This window comes from Stegodyphus dumicola, chromosome 9 (assembly GCF_044657685.1).
Source record: "Stegodyphus dumicola isolate Sdum_Otavi_A_Nest chromosome 9, ASM4465768v1".
Lineage (NCBI taxonomy): Eukaryota > Metazoa > Arthropoda > Arachnida > Araneae > Eresidae > Stegodyphus > Stegodyphus dumicola.
The window spans coordinates 58,195,676-58,223,020 of NC_140776.1; the positions used below are offsets into that span (position 1 = coordinate 58,195,676).

At 32.3% G+C, this 27,345-nt stretch overlaps 1 protein-coding gene across 3 annotated transcripts in view; it reads right to left on the reverse strand.

Annotated features, from left to right (window-relative positions):
- Positions 1–27,345, reverse strand: part of Ate1 (arginyltransferase 1) — a 79,166-nt gene that overhangs the window by 35,459 nt on the left and 16,362 nt on the right. For all 3 annotated transcript variants that reach the window (XM_085823493.1, XM_035363159.2, XM_035363160.2), the window contains exon 5: positions 2,732–2,897. In XM_085823493.1, the coding sequence (XP_085679619.1) occupies positions 2,732–2,897 (166 nt within the window). The remainder of the gene's footprint in view (positions 1–2,731; positions 2,898–27,345) is intronic.

The window sequence follows — 27,345 nt, forward strand, 5'->3', positions numbered from 1 at the left end:
CAATGCAAGTTGTTTAAGTTGCTTCATTTCATGTGATAATACTTTCTTTTTAATTCTATTAAACAGACATAATTTCTTGTTTACTTACAAAGTTCCGCTGTTCAAGTCCTATAATTGCTGTGTCGAGAATACCGACTAATTTGTCAATTGAAATTTTTTCAACTGAAAGATCAACTTCCAATTCGTTGCGTCATTTGCTCCCCTCGCAGAGCAGCGTGAAATTGATAAACATATTTCGGAATGATTAGATAATCAAAGGCATATTTATGCCTTTATCCATTTTTTGCAGCAATTCCACTTTCTGTTTAATGGACTTCGAAACATACTTTTGCTTTGTAGATCCTTTACATATTAGTAAATATATATCAGAAATTCTATTTGACGTAATCGAAAGTTCAAGCTTACTTTTATAAAATTGCTGTAACAGTCTGCAAAAAATAATAAGCCAGATCCAATTCGAAGATTAAGGAACAACACAATCTGTAACATTAACTGAATTAGATAATTTTAGCTTAGTTTATATCGTCCATTATACATTAAATGCACAGGCCCACCAGCGGCCGAGCGGTAAAGTCGCTGAACACTGGTAGTTCGGTCCGAGGTTCGAATCCCGCAAATGGGCTGGCTGCATGGGTGTTTTTGTGGTTTTCCCCATGTGTAACGTGTATACGAGCCAGTTTCCCTTAGAAAGTCCTCCACGAAAGGCATCCCTCCTCTTAGGCAGATAGCCCTACTGTGCTTTGCCATAATTAAATACACCACACCACATTAAATGCACATGCGTAAACATATTATGCACATGCGCACACGCATATTCGCAGCCGTAAAGGTCTTATGCGCACGCGTAAACGCCTATGCACATGCGTCAACGCGATGCATGCGCAGAAAGTTTGTAGCTTTGAGGTCCGGATTATGGGTGGCCGAATTAACGACATTTGACTGTAATAGTTTCATAGTTATTATATGTAAGAATAACAACTGATTTCAGCATTCAGACTATACTGCAAGCATCTGGTTAAACTGCATAAGAATTATACCTTTTAAAAAAAATGTGTACTTTATAAAAACTAAGGTACTATTCTGTTTTGAGGGCCGTAAAAAATTGCAGCAAAAATGTATGCGCTAAAGCGCCAAATCTAGCAAACGCGCCCATTTAAACAGCGTGCCAAATCTAGCATACACGCCGATTTCAGATTGCATAAGTTTATATAACTCTATATTTCTTAAGACGCCATTGAAATACTAGTTTAATTTTTAAATCCTTTTTCTGATTTATTTATTTATTTATTTTGATATCCTATGGATTTAACAATTTGGGAATTGTCCATGACGAAAAGTCAGCAATAGAATTTTGGGTAAAGTGCAGAATCATCCACTGCTTGACGCGTTTTTAAGAACTGCACATACTCGATATCCATGTGCACAGCGAGTTATTTTCACTTTAAAAAAAATTCTAGAATTGCACAAAAACGGCACTGCGCACACCCTTGACTTTATCTATGTACACATCGAGTTATTTTCACTTAAAAGGTAAAAGAAAATTGACAAAAAACCAATTTTTTTTTAGCCCTTGTAAAAAGCGGCAAACAAATAAGTGAGAGATTCTGCACTTTACCAAGAATATTTGCAAAGAAAAGGCATCATTCATTATAGAAAATTACGTTTGAACAACCAACGAGACTAAATTATGCTTTAGCGATAAGTCGGTAGCGAAATAGCAATGCAAGCATCCATTCAGTTATGTTTAGCAATTTTTATATAAATTATAATAATGATCTGAAATAGTTATACTCTTATGCTTCCATTCAGTCATGTTTAGCCTTTTTCATATAAATTATAATAATAAAAAAGTATTATATGAAATTAACCTTTCATTTAAATTAAAACATCAATCTTAGATAGTTATTTACTATTATACTTCCTTTCTTGCCTCAATTATTTTTGGCAGCATTGGCATGAACAACAGTTTGGCGATTTTTTACGGCCCTCGAAACCGAATGGTACCAAAACTAATTTACACTACACATTGAGAGAATGTTAGCCAATCTGTTTCATCAAGAATCACAGCATTGACTAAACTACCAGCATTTAATCCTTAAATAAATCAGGCAATTGGTTAAAGAATTTATTTTGTATTCAGAACAACAAAATTATCAATACTGTTCATAAAGTTAGTTTAATATTAAAATTTATTCTTTAGGTTGCAAAGTCTCATATATATTTAAAATAAATGGAAACAAAATCGCATTTATTGCAATATAGTATTAAATTACAGATAATGCAACTTAGGCTGCTATCACATGTCGGTTTGTTTCGGAAGAACAACTGTTTCGAACAATTTTTCTGCTTTGTCACAACAGCCAATCCCCATAGATCGCTTTGGGGTTAACACAGGGAAAACTGGTTCCCCATTACAAAAAAGCTGATAGCATTCGAAGCTGATAGCTAATTGGTTGAAAACGAACAACTTGCATTTTGGGGGGGGAAGGAAAGAAAAAGTCGCACATCTTTCTTTGAATAGTAAACAAGGCAGAAAAATCGTCCGAAACAGTTGTTCGTGTGAAACAAACGCCAAGCGATATGGGCCTTAGACAGTCAATAAATAAAAACAGATTAATGCTGTTTCATTCTTGTAAATTAATGTTCAAAATCCTGTTAACATATATCTGGGACTGGGAATTCTATTCTTAAAATGCTAGCATAAAAGTTCATAAATTTAAGTACAACTTACCTGTACTGTCATTTTGTACATCGCTTGTTTGCACTCTGTGCATATTTTGGCAAGTCAGATCTTTAGCAACCTTTATATTTTTTAAGCTTTGCATATCAATGGCTTGAGGAAAATCAGAAACCTCCATATGTTCCATCACGGCTTCAGAAGATTCATCTTGAGAAAGCTACACAATACAATTGCAAATAAATATGCTAAACAGTGCTGTGCAATACAACTGCAAATCAAAATAACACTACTAATGTAAAACTTTACCAGAAAATATATCCCATTGTTACTTTTTTAAATGATAACAGAAGTTATGGTATTGAAAATTTTAAATCTCAAATTGTTTTTATTACCGTAATTTCAGGAAGAAAGGCCGCATCAGCATAAACGCCGCACTCGAGAAAAATGGAGGGAAAAAAATTTAAATTACACAATGTTTTTACCGATTTTCACGCACTTCCTACCCACTTTGCAACTTCTTCATAAGATGCTTTACGTATTTTACCACTTTGGTTCACTCATCCAGCACTCCACCGCCTTCGAACTTCAGCTTTGAAGGATTTATTACCTAACAAATCTAATAGTTGTAAGATTTTTGTCAAACCACCATGAAATATTGCTACGGTCGTAGATAATTTTTGATATCTGGTTTTCACTGACTCAAGTAAATGAGCATGCATCGAATCCAATGTCAATAACCCTTTTGGTTAGAAAAAAGATCCCTTACGACACTGCCAAATTTTTTTGTAGCCACTCATGCATGATTGTTTCGCACATCCAGCCGTTGTCGACAAATCTAATAGTTGTAAGATTTTTGTTAAACCACTAGGAATTATTGCTACAGTCGTAGACAATTTTTGATATCTGGTTTTCACTGACTCAAGATAATGAGCATGCATCGAATCCATTGTCAATAACCCTTTTGGTTGGAAAAAAGATCCCTTACGACACTGCCAAATTTTTTTTGTAGCCACTCATACACGATTGTTTCGCACATCCAGGCGTTCTCGTTTGCACAAATAATTACGTCATTAGGAAAATCTCTGTTTGGAATAGTTTTTCATTTAAAAATGATCAGCGGCTTTAGCCTGTCATCATTTGCGGCACAAGCTAATGTAAATGATGTTTTCTCATGCCCCATCGTAAGTACAGATACAGTTTTTGCACCAGTTTCACCAACAGTTCTGTTTGCAGGAGAATCGAAAGCTAATGGCGTTTCATCCACATTTATTATCCGTGACCGAACAACTTTTTTTTCTTCTTTTTTGTCAATAATATCTGCCACATATTTTAGAAAAGATGCCTTTTTATCCTGCCAGTCCATTGGTAATTGTTGCCCGACTGTTGTTCTACTACGCCCAGAAATATTTTTTCTTTTCATAAATCTGCTACCAGCAAGGCCCTCCTTTGAAAATACCAGCAAGGCCCTCCTTTGAAATCATTTATGTTCATTTGTTTTGCTATAAATTTTGCTTGTAAGTGAACTTTTACAGTTGAAATTGCCATTCCCTTTCCTTGTTGCTCCTTTATACAGTTTGCAAGGTCGTCCTCTAGATTCGGCCAAATTACAGTATCACTTCTTTTGGCTCGTTTCTGTTGTGGCATATTTTTAACTTCTTTTCAGTTCTACAACGTTGAACTCGTCTACTTCAAATTCTCGAGCTGCTGCTCTTTCCAATTTGTTCAGCACGTGAAATTACATTAAGCTTTAAACCAACAGTATAGCTTTTGTGGCGTTTAGGTGCTATTTTCAAAAATTTTCCGCTCCCTTCTTACTTAAAAACTATCCAACATATACTTGTACCCAAACTGATGGGATCTGTATCTGGCAGTATGCCAAGAAAAATCGATTCCTGCTGAAGAGGAAATACGTCAGAGTTCATAATTGCGAGGTAGGTGGAGTTGTGTCCGCCTTCAAAAAAAAAATTGCAGAAAAGGCAGGGGTGGGAAGAGGACGAGTCCTGGAAGATTCATTGAATGGCAGAGGAAAGAGACTACCGTAATTTCTGGAAGAAACGCTGCGGCGTTTACGTGTTTAAAACTTAAATTTTCAGCGGGTGCGGCGTTTAGGTGCACTAAAAATAAAATATTTCCTATGATGGTCATTGCACATAGTTTGGATGGCCTTGTCATTGTGCATAGATTGGTGCTGTTCCCACACAAAAGACCACTCAGTTGCTTTTTGCGAACGTTATTTTGTTTACATTCTTTCCCTTGAATGGACCTACATGCCTTATTCACCCTAAACGAGATCTCAGAACAATAACATTCTTCCCCCTTTCAAATCAACATTCTCATCAGTTTGAATAGTCTCTCTCCTCTGCCATTCGATGAATCTTCCAGGACCCATCCTCTTTCCACCCCTGCCTTTTCTGCAATTTTTTTCAAAGGCGGACACGACTCCACCTGCCTCGCAATAACGAACTCTGACGTATTTCCCCTTCAGCATGAATGGATTTTTCTTGGGATTCTGCCAAATACAGATCCCATCAGTTAGGGTACAAGTACTTGTTGGATAGTTTTTAATTAGGGAGCGGAAAATTTTTGAAAATGTCTTTAAACGGCACAGAAGCTATACATTTCTTACCTTTAATTTATTTTTGAGTTATGGTTTCATTTCATGCATTTTTCTTAACTGGTATGTCATATATCAGGACTTAGGTTGAGTTTTTGCATCTATACAGCCTACGACGATGTCACGCGCAATTTAATCTATTGCGGCGTTTCTGTGTAATTTTAATTTTTTTCCCGCCATTTTTCTCGAGTGCGGCGTTTACGCTGATGCTGCCTTTCTTCAGGAAATTACGGTATTCAAAATGATGAGAATGCTGATTTGAAAGGGGAAAGAATGTTATTGTTCTCAGATCCTGTTTAGGGTGAATAAAGCATGTAGGTCCGTTCAAGGGAAAGAATGTAAACAAAATAACGTTTGCAAAAAGCAACTGAGTGGTCTTTTGTGTGGGTACACCACCAGTCTATGTACAATGACAAGGCCATCCAAACTATGCACAATGACAAAGTTATTCAAACTATGTACACTGCTAAAAAAAAAAAAAAAAAAAAATGGGACAGTGCTATATCTCCCGTTCTACTGGGCCGATTGACAAAATTCAAACTGCGTTTTTCATGTCTCGAAAGTGCGACTTAGGATATATACAGTCAAAAGTCGTTAATTCGGACACCCATAATTCGGAATGATCTATAATCCGGACATCAAAACTAAAAACTTTCTGTGCATGCGCCACGTTGACACATGCGCAGAGGCGTTCACGCGTGCGCGTAAGACCTTTTACGACTGTGCATATGAGTGTGCGCAAGTGCAGAATACGTTTTCGCGTGCGCATTTTATGTATAATGGACGTATAAGCTAAAATTATCTAATTATCTATTTCAGTTAATGTTGATGATTGCGTTGTTCCTTAATTTTCGAATAGCATCCGGCTTATTATTTTTTGCAGACTGTAAGAGCAATTTTATAAAAGTAAGCTTAAACGTTCGATTATATCAAATAGAATTTCAGATATATATTTGTTAATATGTAAAGGATCTAAAACGAAAGTATGTTTTGAAATCCGAAATCTGTTTATCAATTTCACGCTGCTCGGCGGCGGGCGCCTAATGAATTGGAAGTTGATTTGTCAGCACTATCCTTATCTTCAGCGCAGATGTTTTTATTTTATTTGGCTTGTAATTCCTTACCAAATGTAGTATTTCATCTCGATATGCTCCGTCTTTGATATGATTTAAAACAAGTTCCTCGTCATTATAATTCGCTTCCGATAGCGAAGAAAAGTGACAGAGGTTATTGAAAACAAAAAAAATTCGATTGACAAATTAGTCGGTGTTCTTGACACAGCAATTATAGGACTTGAACGGCGGAACTTTGTAACTGAACAAGGAATTATGTCTGTTTAATAGAATTAAAGAGAAAGTATTATCACATGAAACGAAGCAAAACTTAAACAACTTACATTGAAAGAAATGTTTAATAAAGTAAACAAATAAATATTAAGCTTTTTCTTTTTGCAAATTTTGATACCCTTTAGATCATAATTGTTCTTTATTTCATAAATTACGGTTTCATATTTTTAATTTTAGAATTTCTGCATGCCATCTTACGAGATTTAAACTGATGATCTATAATCCGGAAAAATCGATAATCCGGAATCGCCGAAGTCCCGACGAGTCCGGATTAACGACTTTTGACTGTATTAGATTTATATATAGCACTATTCTAACATAGGTATTTTGACACAAAATCGGACTTTTTCTGAAATAACATATCAATATTCTTCCATATTTCGATTCTACGACTCAAATTATGCCAGAATACCAAGTTTTGTAAAAATCGTACGAGTAGATTTTAAAATTTTAGCTCCTCAATGTTAATTGAATTTGGTAAATATTTATTAATATATCTTTTTTTATTAAACTTTTATTATTTTTCCTTTCACATTTCGAAATTTAGAATCATTCCAAATAAAATTTACCCATTTTTTGTGTTTTATTTTTAAATTTCTATTTTTAAATAATTTTTATAAATTTTTCGAAAAAATTTTTTAATTATAACCTATAAAAGTTTTACCATCATCTTAAAGTAGGTGTATTTTTAAGCATATTTGCAAAAAAATTAGACTTTTTTATTCAAAATTTTCTAAGATATACACGAATTTACATATTTTCGCGTTTTGAAATATGGCATCTTTTTTTATGAGCGATAATAACGCCAAATGTGGTCTATGGATTTTTGTTACAGTGAATTGCCACAGCTATTTTTAACCTTAAATTTCAAGTAAAATTTTATGGAGAATTAATTATATGAAATTTTTCCTCTCAATGATGCGTAATAAATATTTATTAATACTATATTATTTTTTTAAATAATAGATGATATTATTCAAATTTTTAACCATTTTTTTAAATATCTCTCTATCTTCCTTTTTTTAAAAAAAATAAGAGTAAATTTTTACCTTCGTTGTTTTATCATCCGCTACTTTACTTCGTTTAAATCGAACTGTCTAAAACTGAGAATTTTTCTTTGATGTATATTTGAATTTTATGGCATAAACTGCATAATTTATTTCTAAACAAACTGTTGCTTTTGAAATGGCTGAAAGAGCAGCTGATACTATCATCCATATTTTTAAAGCACAGTATATTTTTATAGAAACATAAGATTTAGAATAATCATTTGTATCAAAGTCAAATTATGATATAAACATACAACTCTCTAGAGACCGAATTAATGGAAGTTTAATGGTTACGTAGAAATGATCTGCAGCTACTTAATAGCTTGATAAGTCAAAGTCAGCAGGTTCTGTGGACAAGTAAGAATAATTATATAAACGACTCCCAACATTCTGGATTCAATTACCAACAAGGGTACGATGTTTATTAAATGAATTTAAGAAGTTTTAAAACATAAAAAAAACAACTCATTTTTTATCCTAAAATGTATTTTTGTGCATGGCATATTTTCATTATATCCTTAAAATTCTAATTTAGAATGTAATTGTCAAGAACTGAAACCTAATCATCCGTAATATAATAAGTAATTATTACAGTTATTAATAAATCCTTCTTATAAAGTAATTGCAAATATTTCAAAAAACTTTCTGTCTGAATGCAAATATTTTTCTATGCAAATATTTTAAATTTTATATTAATCAAGATTGCATTATTTATTTCCACTTCAATTCTTACCGTCAGCTCTAGTAGAAGTTACAAATCAATTATAGTTAATTAAGGATTGGATTGGATTATTTAATTATGTCAAAGCACACGAGGGGTATCTGCCTAAAGGGAGGGATGCCTTTGTAGAAGACTTTTTAAGGGAAACTGGCTAGTATACACATTACACATACGGAAAACCACGAAAACGCCCATGCGGCCAGCCCGTTCGTGGGATTCGAACCTCGGATCGAACTACCAGTGTTCAGCATGTTTACCGCTCGGCTGCTGGTGGGCTATTTAATTAAGGAATGACCATCTAAGTTTAGAAACAGCGTACCGTAACAGCAATTCAATTATTGCCACCGTATCTTTCATGTTACTCCCAATTGGCGAGCTACATGATTTTTAATTAGTATTCAGGTTTTGCTAGTAACTTCACTTGGAAATCGCGCTTAAACTAGGTTAGTTGGTAATTTGAACATAGAAAGAACATGGGAGCTATTTGATTAAGATGCTTTCATAGAGAACCTTTGTAAAGAGAACCTAGGAAACTACGAAAACCAACCACGCAGCCTGGGTTAGACTTCGCAACAAACAATTAGTATTTAACAATCTACAAATGCTAGGCAACTGGTGAGGCTCCAATTAAATCTCCAATTTAATATTTTATTTGTAAATATTTAAAATGTTGTATTCTTAGACACAAAAAGCAGTAAGTTTTGTTAACTCGTTAGTAAACTACCAAGCCATAGTGTAAATGAATATTAAATTTCTTTTGCAATAATTGTATTCACTTAATATTCTTGGAATACGAGCTAAAGAAGGAACGTTCTCGGAAGATTAAAGAAGTTATAAATATAATCGTTTATATTAATCCTCTTAGAAAGAATGTTTTAAGAAGCTAATTTTTCTCTCGTGTTATAGATTGTATAAAAAAACATGATCTTTAATATAATTTAGATTGTTTCAGCCGATATAAGAATCGGGTCACTCGGTGGTACAGAATAAACCCTGCTCGACTGTTTTTTTTTTTTTTTTTTTTTTTTTTTTTTGGTCGTTTAGCAAAAATCTTTCAATTAAAATATTTATCCTTTGGACTTTTGCTTTAAACTTTATTTATAGTTAAAATGACTAGAAAATGAAAAGCTGTCTTTGGCTGAAATGCAATTCATGTAATTGATATTTTAAAAAATTAACAAGAATGCAAAATTTATGAAGTCTAGCAATCGAAAAATCTTAATTTTCTTGTGTGAGCACCAAAAATAACTATAGAAGGGAAGAAGAAAATTAGGGAGAAAAGTAAGCAAAAATTTGAAGGGAAATTTGGCTGTCAGACATACCAAGATGTTTCAAAAAGTTGGACGCTTTTGAACATACTTTCAGGATACAGTCAAAAGTCGTTAATTCGGACCTCAAAGCTAAAAACTTTCTGCGCATAGGCGTTTACGCGTGCGCGTAAGACCTTTATGCGAACGCGCATATGCGTGTGCGCAAGTGCAGAATACGTTTTCGCATGCGCGTTTAATGTATAATGGACGGTGCAAGCTAAAATTATATAATTATCTATTTCAGTTAATGTTGATGATTGCGTTGTTCCTTAATCTTCGAATTGGATGCGGCTTATTATTTTTTGTAGACTGTAAGAGCAATTTTATAAAAGTAAACTTGAACTTTCGATTATGTCAATTTCCGATTCTGGAGCTCCCAAAGGATCTACAAAACGAAAGTATGTCTCGATGTCCGTCAAACAAAAAGTGGAGTTGCTGCAAAAAATGGATAAAGACATGAAGAAGGTGGCAGAGAGGTTAGTGAAAACGAAAAAATTTCGATTGACAAGTCAGTCGGTATTCTCGGCACAGCAATTACGGGACTTGTAACTGAACAAGAAATCATGTCTGTTTATAGAATTAAAGAGAAAGTATTATCACATAAAACAAAACAACTTACATTGAAAGAAATGTTTAATAAAGTAAACAAATAAATATTAAGCTTCTTTTTTTGTAAATTTTGATACCCTTTAGATCATAATTGTTCTTTTTTTCATAAATTACGGTTTCATATTTTTAATTTTAGAATTTGTGCATGCAATCTTACGAGATTTAAACTGATGATCTATAATCCGGAAAAATCGATAATCCGGAATCACCGAAGTCCCGACGAGTCTGGATTAACGACTTTTGACTGTACTACAAGGAATTTAGGTGTTCAAAGAGAAAACATTTGTACGTGTACACCAGCAAATACCATCAACTGAGCTTGTATTAACAGAAAAGACAAAAATGATATCATTGCAGATATAAGTGAAGAGCAACTGGTTTTAGACTATATGGTTGCATAAATTTAAATTACGTTATAGAACATCATATCGTATCATAAATGGAGAATAAATGATTTTCTTAGTCAAATTATTTGAAGATTCAGGAGTTTATCCAGTGATATATGTGGATGTCACCTAAAGATGTTTTCTTTTTTTTTTTTTTTTTTTTTTTTTTTTTTGTCCCTCCTGATGAAACAGCGGCCGAGCGGTAAAGTCGCTGAACACTGGTAGTTCGGTCCGAGGTTCGAATCCCGCGAATGGGCTGGCTGCATGGGCGTTTTTGTGGTTTTCCCCATGTGTAACGTGTGTGAGAGCCAGTTTCCCTTAGAAAGTCCTCCACAAAGGCATACCTTCCCTTAGGCAGATAGCTCTAGTGTGCTTTGTCTTAATTAAATAAACCAAAACCTCTTGATGAAACCAATCTTTCCTTTCATCTCATACCTTCAAAATGTTTAGCCTCAAAAGATGATAAAGGCTCTGACCAAATACTCTGTGAAGAACTTTCAAAGGGAAACCAGCTGGCATACACGGTACACATGAGAAAATCCACAAAAACGCCCGTGCAACCAGTCCGTTTACCGGGATTCGAACACCGGAGTGAACTACCAGTGTTCAACATGACTTTACCGCTCGGCCGTTTGTGGGCCTTTATGAAATGGAAGGCGATAACGTTATTTAAAATGATTGTCAGAAATATCAAGATATTTCGAAAAGTTGGATGCTTTTTAATGTACTTGCAGAATGCCTAAAGAAAAAGAGCAAGAATAAAGTAGAATGCCTGAAGAAAAGAGAAGAAAAAATAAATTTTTGTGCAAAATTTAGTATTTGTATTTTTTTTTTTTTTTTAATTTAAAAACTTTTAATCTTATGATATTTGATTCTTGCGATTTCAAAAATTAAATATTTGACTAAAATATGAATAACATTTTAAGAACCCAAATGTAGGATAAAATTGTGTAAAGCAATGGGCACAATGATAAAAACTGTTTAAAGCAGTGTATGCAAGTCATCCTAAGTTAAAATGTCGGTTATACATCTCTCTTATTTATATATATCTTTTCTGAACGGAACATTGAAAGGCGTGTTAACTGTGCTTTACTATATTTTCTCTTTTAATATATGCAGTTTTCAAACACATCGTAGTCTGGGTTACAAAGTATTCTTCCAAAAGAAACACAATTCAAATAAATAAAATCAAATTCTGAAAAATTTATATTAATAAATATATTTAAAATGCTCAGTTCGAAGGAATAAATAGAAAATTTTAAAACAATTATCTGAAGAGATAATGCAAAACAAACAATTAAAATAAAAGTATAAAAATTTAAAAATTACCTAAAATAATAACTACGACAAAAAATATATACAAAGAAAACTATTTGAAGAAAAATAAACGCTGCACCTTTATTTAGGCAGTTCAAATAGGTAAATAGAAATTTTTAAAACAGTTATTCAAAAAAAAAAAAAAAAAAAAAACAATGCAACTTAAACAATTAAAATGAAATTCGAAAAAGAAAAAATTATTTAAAATAATAAGTTATAATTAAAAATATAATATAAAGAATATTATTTGGAAAAAAGGAACGATGGTGACTTTTTTCCCTCTCACGGGAAAGGAAACTAGGTTGCCATATATTAAGAAGTTCGCCAAGTGAACTATTCTTGGCGCAAACTGAAAAAAAAAAAGTGCCAACATAAATTTGTGAATTTCTCCGTAAATTTTGCTCTAAATTTTACAAAATTTCATATATAGGCGTAATTTGAGTTGTAGAATCGAAATATGTAAAAATATTGGTATGTTATTTCAGAAAAAGTCTGATTTTGTGTCAAAATACCTACGTTAGAATAGTGTTATATATAAATTTAATATATATCCTAAGTCCCGCTTTCGAGACATGAAGAACGCAATTTGAATTTTGTAAATCGGCCAAGTAGAACAGGAGACATAGAACTGTCTTTTTTTTTTTTTTTTTTTTTTTTTTTTTTTGAGCAGTGTACAATGACTATCATAGGAAATATTTTATTTTTAGTGCACCTAAACGCCGCATGGGTAGAAATGCCGCACACGCTGAAAATTTAAGTTTTAAACACGTAAATGCCGCGGCGTTTCTTCCGGAAATTACGGTACTACAAGCTTTATACACAGAACTAAAACATTTTCTACAGAGAACTAAAATATTTTCTATATATATCATGCTAGATATTGGCTTTTCAGCCATTAGTTGAAAAACAAAATACAGCATGGAGGCAAATGAAAATACTAAGAAATGTTTTGCATATAACCAGCTGGTAAGAAAAAAAAAAATCGAAAGAAAATGATATGAAATTTAAAATTAGCCCCCCCAAAAAAAACCCTTTTTTTAGCATAGATTTTAAACCCCCCTCCTGAAAAACACGTAACACCCACGAAATGAATGACAGTTCTATTCAAAATCTATGACAAACAAAAGTTGCCTTTTTGCCTGATTTTAAATTTTACATAGGCATGTTTCTCCTTTTGGTTCAGAGCATTAGAAACACATATAATGCAATCCAGGCTCTTCTGTTCACAGATAAATGCTCCACTTATAAGAATATTAAAAAAAAAAAAAAAATCTAGGACTCTGTTAGTGAGACCCTTGAGAGTCTTCTATTATGGTCAAAAGGTAAAGAAAAAATTATAAATAGTAATAAAATAAATGATCATGTTTCATGCCAAAATCTAAAAATGTTATGCTTTCATATGGACTGCAACAAAATAAAATTGAAAAATGCTAAAAACTTGTAAATCATTTTGAATTCCAGCCTGAATTGGAGTAATTATTCATATAAGATTACAGCACCTAAAGAAATAAATAATTAAAGAGCTAAAATATGAAAAGAGCAACAAAAAAAAAAAAAAAAAAAAAAAGCCCTCAGCAATGGGAGGATAAAACTATTAATAATTTAGAGAATGAAAATATTTTTAAAGAATCTATTTATGATCTAGTTTTCTGAGAAAATTTCAGTATACACTCAATTATTTTATTACTGACTTCCTAGCATTTCTGATATGCTTTACAAACATACTTTCTCATTGAACAACATATATTACATAATTAATATGTGATAGATTGTAATTTTACATTCATAATTTAGCCATGACAGTCATATATAGCAATAGGAAAATATTTTTTTCTTTTTCACATCAGCCAGTGACTAAGTGCATATAGATTTGTCATGATATATATGAGTGTGTTACATATTAGATTTAAAAAATATGAAAGCAAACTTCTAATTTTAACTGGCAATAGCCAGTCATATTCTTTATTTTGATTTGGGTGTTTCTCTTTCCTGTCCTGAAAATAATATCAGTTTAAACTACGTCAATCATATGATCTTACATAATGCTGGTATAATTTAGCCAATTTGGAAATAAGATTTCAAATGAAATCAAAACTTTTTTAGAAAACAATTCCTCTAAATTAGTTGTACTTTCCTGCTTGCTTGCCTCCAGCTAACACGTTGTGGCTCAATTCTGTCTGTCATCCATTGTATGCCTTAAGATGTAGTAAACTTCCAAAAATGTTATGAAGATAGGATGCAGTTTGTACTCGTAATGACATGTGAATCAGAATATGTGTCTCAAGAATTATTTTGTACAGAAATAAATGGTATTAAAGCTGCACCTACATTTGGCTGCAAGTTTCATCCTTTCACTAAGCAACATAAATTCTACATGTCAGCACCATCTACATTCATTTGCCATGATTAAAATTATTTGCACCTTCTTTTACATCATAAATTATTGCATTTGTACAATGCTAAAAACCTCAACAAGTAGTTATGCTGATTTGTTTGTAGAGGATCTCCCAATTTTTATCAATTGATAAAATTGATAAAAATTTAATTGATGTTTACTTTGATATTGTTCTGGATTTTATTAGATTTTTTTTTTTTTTTTTTTAACGTTTATTACTTTTTCAAGTCCATTTTACATTGCTCTACAATAAGAAATGTAGATTGCTTCATAATGAGTAAATAACTATTTTTAATACAATTTAATGTGAATATGTGAAAGAAATTTTTGGATTTTGTATTAAATACAATAGTTTCACAAGAGAATGATTGTAAAAAATCACATAATGATATTCAAGGAAGCTTTTTCAAGATTTGCGAACTTTCTTTTACAATTATTTCTTGGAAAATGTGGGACTCCAAGTTCAGGACAGTTTTTACGATACTTGGAAAGAAAACATGAAGAACTTAAAAACCTATACTCTAAGAGAAAAGACCCTTAACAAACTTTTAACTTAGGACTATCATTTTGTTTTATATATTATAAAATGTTATGTTTTTCTATCATTTCTAACTTAAAATTTAATGTGACGTTTTGTATGTTTTTAGAGTTACAGAAAAAAAAGTTTTTCTGTCACAAAGTCTTTTTCCCTTTTACAAAAGAGTCGATGGGAAGATCTTTATCTTTAAACTGTTTGTGTGCTTCGGTAGAAAGTTCAGCATTATGGGTCATTTGGAAAATTTCTTCAGCCATCTGTTTAAATTGTTTCTTACATAATGGAAAAATTATCAGTGGAATTACAAACAACAAGGACTGAAGTTGGACTGTGGCAACTGATGATTGGATTTTATTGAGCATTCATATAAAACACTGCTTTTCATCTGTTCAATATCAAGAAGAGGAAAAAGAAAAATATTCCTATCATCATTTTGTTGTGGCATTTCCAGTGTTCTGAAAGTCATTGGTCCTCGTATTAATAGTTATTACTTTGGCTAATCCATTAGGTGAATGAATGCTTAATGAATGTAAGAATAAGAAATTCCCTTCTTTTCTCAATTGAAAAATGTGCTATGGGTATCTACATCAAGTACTTCTACTAACGTTATCTTTTAATTTTGCTAAATTAATGAAAGAGAATTTATTATTCAAAAAATTGAAATAACAATTTCAATAGCTCTCAAATAATGTTTTTAAAATTAGACTTAATGATATTTTTATCTTGTTAGTAACATACCGTATATACCCGTGTATAAGTCGACCCCCCACTTCCGAAATCGATCGAGAAATTTCAAAAATTTTTTTTTAAAGTACTACATTTATTCAAAATCATCTGAGAAAAAAAGTAAATATACGACAAAAAATACCTTGGTAAATAAAGAAAATCAAAATCCTTCAACGTCCGATTCATGGTCAGATTCGCCAAACATTTCATAGAACTCTTCTGTCGTCATTGGCTCGTCATCATACATATTTTCAGTCTCGAACTCTGTATTGTTACAATCACTACTAGAGCCTTCATCGTCATTTTCACTTTCAAAAACAGTATCATCTTCCGTGCCGTCAAGTTCGTTGCTAATACAACATTTTTTAAATGATTTTATAATCATTTCAGAGGGTATTTCGTTCCAAGTATCTTTAACCCACTGAGCAATTAATGTAATATAGGGCTTTTTAATGTTGCCTCCCTTTGTAAATGTTGCTCGACCGGAACTAATCCACTCTGCCCAATATTTTCTAACATTTACTTTGAAGGGCTTATTGAGGCAGACATCTAGGGGTTGAATGACGGATGTGAATCCTCCCAGAATTACGGCCACACTCGTTTTTAGGTGTTTTGTCACTTTGTCACTTCTTCAGAAAAGTGTCCACGAAAAGAATCGTATACTAAAATTCTTTGGTTTAGTCGAAACTTACTCTAGTTAAAGTATGAAACTCTGTGATTAGTTCGTCACATAATTTAAGTCATGAAATTACTTCAAGTCAATGACTTATTTGATAAGTCGTCCAATTTGAGTGTGGGAAGAAAACAACTGCATTATATAAAGAAATTTTTGAACTTCCGATTCTTTTAACTTTTTATGGCCCCGCCTATAAGTCGACCCCCCACTTTGAAGTCTTTTTTTTTGTCCAAAATATCTCGACTTATACGCAGGTATATACGGTATGTTTTGAATAGTTTTGTTATCATCATGAAATACGAAATTTATCAATTCTATTAAGTGTATACCTGTTGATAAATGGCTTATATTTTTCAAAAAATTATATATTGCAAAAATATTTCTGAAAAAGACATATTTCTAAATATTTACAGGACAAGGCCTTATGATTTTACCTTTGCAACAGTATCAAAATTGAAGCCTACAACCAGAAAAGTATTTTGTAAGAAGTAGAGTATTATTCTACTTCTTACATTCTACAGAAAAGTATTATTCATTTTTGTTAAAAAGAAAAATGAATATACTTTTCTAGTTTAGAAAATATTGTTTCAATTACGCAGAACTTCAGAGATTTAAAGCATAAAATTCTTGAGTCTTTAAAGAATTTGCTAGAGCAGAATTATATGTTGTTATCTGTTCAAATATACATTTACTTCAAAATTAGATTTCTCTAGTGCGAAAGTTATTTCCAATTTCAAGTTTGCCTCAACAACAAAAAAGTATTAGAAATGTATCCATATTTACTATTCCTAGGCAGAATCTTTGTCCATATTTTAACTATCCAAGGAGTAATACTTCAAGCCCAAACTACCCAAGATATTATTTGCCTCAAAATTTGAATTGGTTAAATGTTCAACTGCAACCATTAAGGTATTAGCAATATCCAGCAGTGAATTATAATTCACCCCCAGCCTTCAAAATCAAACTTCACCTAAAAACTGACAATATTTTATGTAATTAAATGTTACATTAGGGAATAACAATTTTCCTTCTATTATAGATACAGGTAATCATTTTTTGAAAATGCCACCTAGACAACTTTGAAATTTTCAAAAATGAAAAACTTTGTGAAAATTATCACCTGTCTCAGAAATGAAACTTTATGAAGTCGTTCTTATATTTGCAAAAAATTAGTCACATATTTTCAAAATGTAAATATGATACAAGTTGCATTAATATTGAGCCTCCAAAGGTAATACTAACTTCAGAACTTCCTGTAGCTTATACATCATACACAGCATCCACTAAGACCAGAAACAGGACAAGGGTGAGGTGAGGAAAATAAGGCATTTGCCTCGGGTAAATTAGCTAAGAAAGTTTTGAAATTCGTTTTTTAAAAAAAAATTATAGTCATCAACATTAAAATATGCAACACATGACGAAGTATTAAAACATTAATTTATAAGAAGCACAAAACTTTCTCAAAACTGTACGTAACATTAATATTTACTACTGAAATTTATTTACACTTGTTTACATTTGAGCTGTATAGACTTGTCTAGAAAGTGCCATGTTGCTGGCACTCTTTACCATCTCTCTTTATTTGAAGTATAACTCTTCCTGTTTTTACTTTTCCATCATATGCTTTGTCAAAGTCTACTAACTGAAAATGGGCTGTGATGTAACTGCTTAGTTACCTGCAGCAGACCTGATGCATAAATATACACACACATGGTACAGCATCAAAAGTCTAAATTATAATGTTTGAAAATGAAAATGCACATGGTATTGTCAGTGGTTTACATAACATTTTTGTGCAAAATCTGCTATTGAATGAAATGTGTGGTTTGGGGTGTTATCTTCATAGTATCCATGTTTTATTTGCATTGGATTCATACAATGATTTCATTTACTGTTTAATTACACAAATTACTGGATGGATTAAGCAAATCATCATATTAGTCTATTTCAATTCTTTGCAAAAGCTGGAATATAAATATATAAGGTACAATATGGCTTCTCTTTTTTAAGCTGTTCCAACTGTTTATAATGAAGCGAACACCAAAGAAATAAAAAGATCTAAAATTTTGAATTTTTAAGACAAATCATTCTGACTAAATTTACTATAACTGATACTGATAAAAAAAATAACATGTTTTAGTAGGTAGTAGTTTCATTCTGTTGAAGATAACTGATATAAAAATATAAAAAATATTATTCTTGCAAGAAATTTTAAGAAATTCATTTTCAAAAAGATTGAAAAGTGAAGAAAGAGAAACAAACTCAATGAAGTTGTTGATTAAAAAAACATTGAAAGGATTCAGATTTTGAAGTCACACCAGAGGGTTTATTAAGGTTTTTTATATTCCTGTTGAGTTCGCAGTTTTTCTGTCAGCTCTTGGACTCATTCCTGCTGACACAAGACATTTTTTTTCCCTTTTAAACTTTATTATTAAACATCTGTTACGTTATTTTCTTCCATTACGTTCGTACAAGGTCCGTAGATTTGGAGTGAATAACGACGACACTTGATGAAGTATCGAAACACACTTTATTTACCAATATTAATCAGATAGCTCCAAAATCACTTTTACAGTCGTCGAACTGTTATAAACACGCTGACACGTTCAGCGACACAGCCTTCACACTGTCAGGCAATAACGGTGGAGACAGCTTCACTGCAAAGCACCCGAGTACAGCTCCCAACTCTGCTTGGTCGTTCTCGGAACTCCACGTACTCTTGAGACTCTCCACGCGATGCACTCGACGATACACAAGAGTATACTTGTCGACTCAGCACAGTTTAAGACAAAACTTGACAATGCACTAAAAGACTCTCTCGATGCACTCGACGACCAACTCGGCGCTAGACTTCGAGATACTCGCTCAACAACTGACTATCAGCTCTCTAGACGAGGCACACACTCTGACTGTGGACCAGCAAGGTTTATATAGCTTTCGGCTTGTGTTCGAGAACATTCTGGGCTAAACCGGTAAGAATTCGTTCCAGAAGATTCTCCATCAGTCCATGGTATATCACCAATTTTGTCGCCAAATGTGACAACCATGCCTTCCTTTGCCTATGGCAACCCTAAAACTTCTTTGCGGGGAAGCCATCCTACCGTGCCTGTACATTTCGTAACACATCATTTTCTTGGCACTTCCATCACATAAAGTTCAACAGAAAAATAACAAAAATTTTTTAATCTGCATATGTTTAGAATTCCCTATATAGTATTAGTTTTACCATACATTCTCTTAGTCCAGAAGAACACTTACTTTTTTGCTTTAGCATTGAATCAATTTTATTGGCCGTTTCAGCTATCAAATAACTAGCCACTGGCCTCAAGTAGTTACTATAAAAAAGAAAAAAATTTATCTGTAATGTTTTAAATAAATCCAGCTAGTGTAAGTGTACAGGTCCAAAAAAAATTGTATCTTAAAATTTGCCAAATGGCAGCAAACTGGAATGTGGAAGTTAAAATTATTTTATGCCAGCAGAATTCCTAATAAAGCATTAAGATTATGCCATGCACTTTATTATATTCATTATATTATTTCTTCAAAAACAATACATGGCAATAGCAGGTACAGATAGAAGCTAGGCCAGCACCTATGTAGTAATACTGGATTTTGAGGCATTGCTGAACCTAGCTAGTTTTTAAGTTTCCACCCCAGTTTTGAAAAAAAAAAAAAAAAAAAAAAACACCCCTGGGGGTTGGTCTGAGGATTTCCACCCCTCTCCCACTATCACTAATCTTTCAAGAGGACTTTCGGCTCACTATGGATTTTGAATGTCCCCTTTCCTTGCACATACTATGGCTTACAAATATATGTGCCCATCAAGGATTCGATCCCAGACCCATCGGGACAACAGTCAGTATCATTACACATTATACAGTCAAAAGTCATTAATCCGGACTCGTCGGGACTTCGGTGATTCCGGATTATCGATTTTTCCGGATCATTATTCATTAATTTAAATCCCGTAAGATGGCATGCAGAAATTATAAAATTAAAACTATGAAAACGTAATTTATGAAATAAAGAACAATTATGATCTAAAGGGTATAAAAATTTACGAAAAAAAAGCTTAATATTTATTTGTTTACTTTACTTTCTTCGCTATCGGAAGCGAATTATAATGACAAGGAATTTGATTTAAATCATATCAAAGACGGAGTACATCGAGATGAAATACTACATTTAGTAAGGAATTATAAGCCAAATAAAATAAAAACATCTGCTCTGAAGATAAGGATAGTGCTGACAGATCAACTTCCAATTCATTGCGTGCCGTGGCGTCCCCCCCCCCCGCAGAGCAGCGTGAAATTGATAAACAGATTTCGGAATGGTTAGATAAACAAAGGATATGCCTTTATCCATTTTTTGCAGCAATTCCACTTTTTGTTTAATGGACTTCGAAACATACTTTCGCTTTGTAGAACCATTACATATTAGTAAATATATATTGGAAATTCTATTTGACATAACCGAAAGTTCAAGCTTACTTTTATAAATTGCTCTAACAGTCTGAAAAAAATAATAAGCCAGATCCAATTCCATGATTAAGGAACAACACAATCTGCAACATTAACTGAATTAGATAATTTTAGCTTAGCTTATACCGTCCATTATACATTAAACGCGCATGCGTAAACGTATTTTAGGCATGTGCACATGCATATTCGCAGCCATAAAGGTCTTGCGCACATGCGTCAATGCGACGCATGCGCAGAAAGTTTGTAGCTTTGAGGTCCGGATTATGGGTGTCCAAATTAACGACTTTTGACTGTACCAGCTTTGCAGCCATGGCGAGAACATTTGGTAGCACAACACCCTTTTATTTGTGTTGCCATACCTTTTCTTTACATTTACTGAATTATTTCTTTAAAAATAAATAAATTTACAAGCAGTTTGAGACTAATAGCACCTCTAATGATAAAGGAGATGGGAACCAAATGCAGACAGACCAATGTGGCAAAGTAGTTTACTGCTGTGAATCAGTATAAATTGCAAACACGCGTCACATTGGCAAAATTTTACATACTGAAGTACCCTGAGCTAACTGATGTGATCGGGTAAAAGTTAGATAAACAAGATAAAGCTTGAAGCGTCATTATATTTCATTAATTATTAAAACTGTTCTTGGATTGCATTATGATATACCAATGATAACCTAAAAATATTTCATATAAAAGCAAATCTATCGGCTATATCAGTTACATGGCACATAAAGTTCTGCTCACACTTAAAAAAGCCTTCCTTGCAATAAAAACTTATTTGACTGATAAAAGATGTACAAATGTTAAAGACTGGTTCATTGAATTAACCAATTATAATAAAGTATGCTAAGATACTTCTTTACATTGGTTTAGCTTCATTATCTGAATAAGAAAAGAATACAAGGACTATCTGTCTAAGGTAAGCGATGCCTCAGTAAAGAACTTTCAAAGAAAATGGCTTACATTCATGTTTCACAAGGGAAACACCCCAAAATCCAATCACAAGCCAGCCTGTTCACTTGGGATTGAAACCAAGTTGAACTCCCAAAATTCACCAGTCTTAACCACTCAGCCACTGGAGGAACCTGCTTTAGGAATGATGCTTTTGTGGAGAATATTCTAAGGGAACAGTTTCATACTCAAAATTAAAAATAGGAGATGTACAAAAATTATATGCAGTCAACCCATTTGCCCATACCATGACAAACAGCAAGTATTATTTAGTTTGCAGTTATGGATAGAATATTAACAAAAAAACAATGGACATAGAACTTACTATATAGTAATTGGTAAGCAAAATTTTCAGAGTCAGGAATAGGTCTTAAAACAAAAGTTGCAAGTTTTACTTACTCATATAGACAAGGATTATTTGTTGATCTACATTAAGACAATAAAAATAAAAATGAAAAACCTGTACAATTCATTGCATTTAAAAGAATTTGAACTAGTGATGGAAATATGCTTGAATAATTTTAAAAAAAGTTTCAACATGATTATGATGTTCAGTTTGCACCACTGCTACGATCAAGATAGGATTACTAGTATAAATTAGGAGTTGTTATAGATTTTTAAACATTAATAAATTAATTGTGGCAGTGCAGAAATATTTATGTGCCTATTGGCCATTGATATGTTAAATGTTTTATACATATATTTTACAACACTATTCTCTTCAAAGCAAATATTGCCAATAAAAAGGGTCTTTAAAATAAGTCCTTCTGTTTTCTTCTTTTTTTTTTTTCCTCCCCCTCAGATAATTAAACTAAGAAGTACATTTCTTAGGAATAGAAAAGTTTACATTTTACCACAGCATTTCAAGAATCATCCTGATTCTATGCAATTATATAAAGCATCCCGATTCCATGAAGTTTGAAGAGAAACATTTTGATTTTATATTGTTGGATGAATCATCCTGATTCAATAAAGTTTGAAGAAGATCATCCTGATTATGTGAGATTGGAAGATGATCTGTCGATTTCTTTAGAACTGGAATTCTCATTGAGAGAAAAATTAGATTGAAGAGTTCCACTATGAAGTTCTGACTACAGAACAAATTAAGACACAATAACACGCCGAACAAATACTAATTCAGAAGTCAAACAACAAAAATCAGCGTTATATTTTCAAATTTTCACAAGACTAGTTTCGATGGTTTTACCGAACCACCAGCCTCAGCTGCAAAAGTGCAAATGGAGCACTGCTTTTGCAGCTGAGAATGGTGGTTCGGTAAAACCATCTAAACTAGTCCTGTGAAAATTTGGAAATATAACGCTGATTTTTGTTGTTTGACTTCTGAATTAGTACAGAACAAATTGTTCAACATATGGCTGATTGTATATGTTACGTAAATACTGTAGTACATTCTTCCTACTATTACTTGAATTCTTTTGAACCACATCACGTTTTCTAGTGGGACAAAGAGAAGCTGTATGAAAGATATTACAACGGTGATCACGGTGCACTTTTTAAAGAAACCCATATAATTAATCCATACAAGAAGCCTCCAAACTCTTCATCAAAAAATTCCTGGCTAGCTCCTCATACAGAAGAATGTGAAATATATTGCTGGCTCTTTGCTGAGAGGTCGTACGAGCCAGAGAAGGAGTCTGCAACCTCATGGCTTTCAGGCATATAGTCACAGCAAGATAGATTTTTTTAAATGGCAAATGGCAATGGAAAGATAAAATTTTTGAATACTTAATAAAAAAAAAAAAAACAGTAACTGACATACAACAGTAGAAGCTAACAACATTTAGATGCATGGCCTCCTGTTTACACAACCTAATTTCTTTCTCTTCTTTATTAAATTTTTCTTTGAAGCATAAATAAAAATACATATGTTAGCATGCAAATAACTGTAAACTCATTACACCTTACTAAATCTTACACTTGATGGCATTAGATTCTAATAAAGTTTGTACCCTTAGAGAAAAATTACTGGAAATTAACTTAAAGATGCTCATCAGTGAATCGGATTCTTTTCTTATCAGTTTTCAACTGTGAAAAAACACTCTTTGCATACAAACAAAACACCCTCTCCACACAGAAAATACAAGCAGTGATGGTGCAAGCCCTTTGATCCTGTAGATATACTCAAATTCAAATTCTTTTTTTAAGAAGAGTCAGTTATGGCTATGGACTGGCTGAGTGCTTTATCATTAACATTCCTCTAACCATACTTTTGTAAAAAAATGCTAACACACACGCACGCAATGCACAAATTTAAAGTTTATAATTATTATCATCATTATAATTATAGAGTAATGTAAAATTTTTATTTAATAAATTTATTAAAACTAACTTCAATATATACTTATTAATCTTAGTTCTATGTGATATCTAAAATTTTGCATATTTATGTTTATATTTGAAGTATGTAATACTGAAGAATATTTGATTTGTGAACATAATTCATAGTTAATAACTGCAATATATTTATGTAATAATTTAGGATGCTAGAGAAGACACAAATAATTTTAATCATGACTGATGGTTGTAGATGGTACCGGCGTGTAGAATGCATATTGTTTAGTAAAAGGATTCAACATTCAGACTGCAGATTACCATAACTTATTGCTGGACAGATAATTGAGACCCTTATTCTGATTTACACATCATTATGGGTGCAATCTGCAACCAATCTTTATTATATTTTTGGAAGTTTACTATGTCTTAAGACATATGATGGATGATAGACAGAAGTGAGCTGCTACATGTTACGTGGAGGCAAGCAAACAAAAAAAGTACAATGCATTCAGAAGAAAGTCTGGGAGAGAGTCAAAAGGTTTTGATTTCAATTGAAATCCTGTTTGCTGATTGGCTAATGTACCTGCATTGCAGCATTATGCAAGATCATAAGATATGAAATAATTTGAAATAATGCAGTTTAGACTGACATATAATAAGCCATTGCTTTCATTTTTAATCTTATATATATAAATTAAAATTTATCACCTGATGATCAAGATATTTAAGCATTATTTAAACAACTATGAAAAGTATTATCCCTCAGGTACTAGATGGCAATCAAATTATAATTTCTATATAATGACATGAAATCTTTTCACACATCCCATTAAAATCATAATATGAAACATATTATGTTCAAATTATTACAATTTGATAGCCAAAGAATATAACATTTTTTCAGTAAATATAGTTTTCAAAAATAATAAAAGACCAAAGAACTTGGTTATATTGCATCTCTATAGACATAGCAGATAAAAAATAAAGAGATCTTAAAATAATCTCTTTGCTTTTCTAAACCTTCAGTTTTAAGATCAGAAACAATAATGGAGTTGCCACTTCACAAAAAATAAATAGTTTTTGGAAACAATATAGGAGACGTTACATACTGTTCTAGCAGTGATGATCAGGACACATAGTCTTTTAAATTAGGCAGCAACCTGACATTGCTTTCACTGCATGCATCGGGGGGGGGTAAGCCTACATCATCCTTGGACATGGAAGTTTCCATTGACTGCACTGTGTTGTCATTTAGAATAAAACATGGTTTCAGTCTATCAATTTATATTCTTTTGACAGTTCCATTAATTTCTATATCGAAGTATTATGGTGCTCAGATTTTATGACCTAAGAACCAAGATAAACTGGTTGGACAGATTAAGTGGCCACATTATTGAATACAAAAACAGGCAAACAATTTGAAAGTTGCTTTGAAACAAAATTGGTTTTACTGCCATAAGTAGTTGTGATAGAAGGTCTAAAAACTATTTATCTTTTGTCAAATAGCAACTCCATTATTATTCCAAATCTTAAAAACAATCAAAATGAAAATGCTGTTCCTTTTCTTCCATTATCAAGTTCTCTAATGCTTATTTATTTGAATGGTTAAAAGGTAGTTGAAGGGGGGAATGATTATTTTAACATCTCCTTCATTGGTGACCTGGATGTGATATGAACACACCAATGTTCTGGTGTGGAGTCCGTAGTTATATAGTGAGACATTTTGAAATGACATATTCAGATTGAAATTATGCCTTTTGCAACTGCTTCTGCTGATTGATCTGTTATAGGAAGTGTTTCACCCGATATCTTGAAACACGATCATTATTAGCAAATATTTGAAGCCTTGACACTTAGGTAAGTGTCCAACAATATCAATGTGGATGTGCTGGAAACATTTAGGTAGAATTTTAATTTAAAGTCCATTAGACCTGATTGTATATGTTTTTAAACTTCAATCACCGGCATGCTAGATATGCCCAACACCATAATTGATAATCTTTATTAATATTTGCCCAAATGAATCTTTGCATGATTACTTTTCTGGTGATGACGAATTCTTCGAATCCTTAGACGTGATAGAGTATGAATAGATAAAAATATCTGTCGATGAAAATTTGAGGGAATCTATAGACAGATACTGTTGGTAGAAACATGCGCATGTGTAAATGCATACATTAATTTCTTGGTGCCAAGAATGAGAATTTGAACCATTTTCAGCCTTGGGCTATTTTTAGTCCAAAGGGGCAATCCGTCCAGGAAGACTTTTTCTTTTTTTTCATTTTACATTGATTCACTACAAGCTTTGTTACTCTTTTCAAATTGTTGCCACCAAATATTATTGCCTCGCATTATATTTAAAGAAATTAAGTAATGAAGAATTTGCATAAATGTGTTTGTTTCTCGCATTGTGATAAACAATGGTACCTAGAGCCATTAAATTTTGAATAATGCAATCTTTCACTGAATATGGGCATCTGGAAGCCCGAATTTGTTTTATTATCGATTTCATATTTTTTAAAACTTTAATGAATTTTTTATTAACAAACTCGAGTAATGGCTAAGTTGTACAGAAAAAAAAAAATTTTTTACCTCCAGCACACGAGACTGTGTATTGGAAATTCTAAAGATACGCTCATTTTAAAATTATTTTATGATATTGCTCTTGAACTGAATTTTATGGTTTAAATGCGAAGAACATGATATTTAATAAATAAAGGAACAAAATATTTAACACAAAATGTTAAAAAAAAATTAATCTTTGGACAAAATTTAAAATCTGAAACCTTTCAGACTTTTTTTTTCCTTTTATTTGTTGATATTGTTAATTCTTTTTCATCTTGAAATTCGGCTACAGTTGCATTTGAAGATGGTGCGGAAATAGTATTAATTCTGGAAAGAACATTGGCTACAACATTTTTTTCCCTACATCAAGTATCAAATATTCATCGAAAACTGCGCAATATAACTCAATTGCCTTGCTTGTTTGGAGGAGGAGGCTTTGTCTAAATTTTGCTGAAAAGCAAAGGTTTATGGTCGGTGTAAATGATGAAATATCTCCATTCTAATATGTACACCTTGCACAGAAAAAAAAGAGGACACAATTCTGTATCTCCCATTTTACTGGACCTCTTGATTAAAGGTCTAATTCCTTCGAGATTCTTTAATTGTTACGAGACTTAGAAATTTCATAACGCAAATATTTAATTTTAGAAGTACCAAAAACTCTTTTTACAATATTGATACATAAA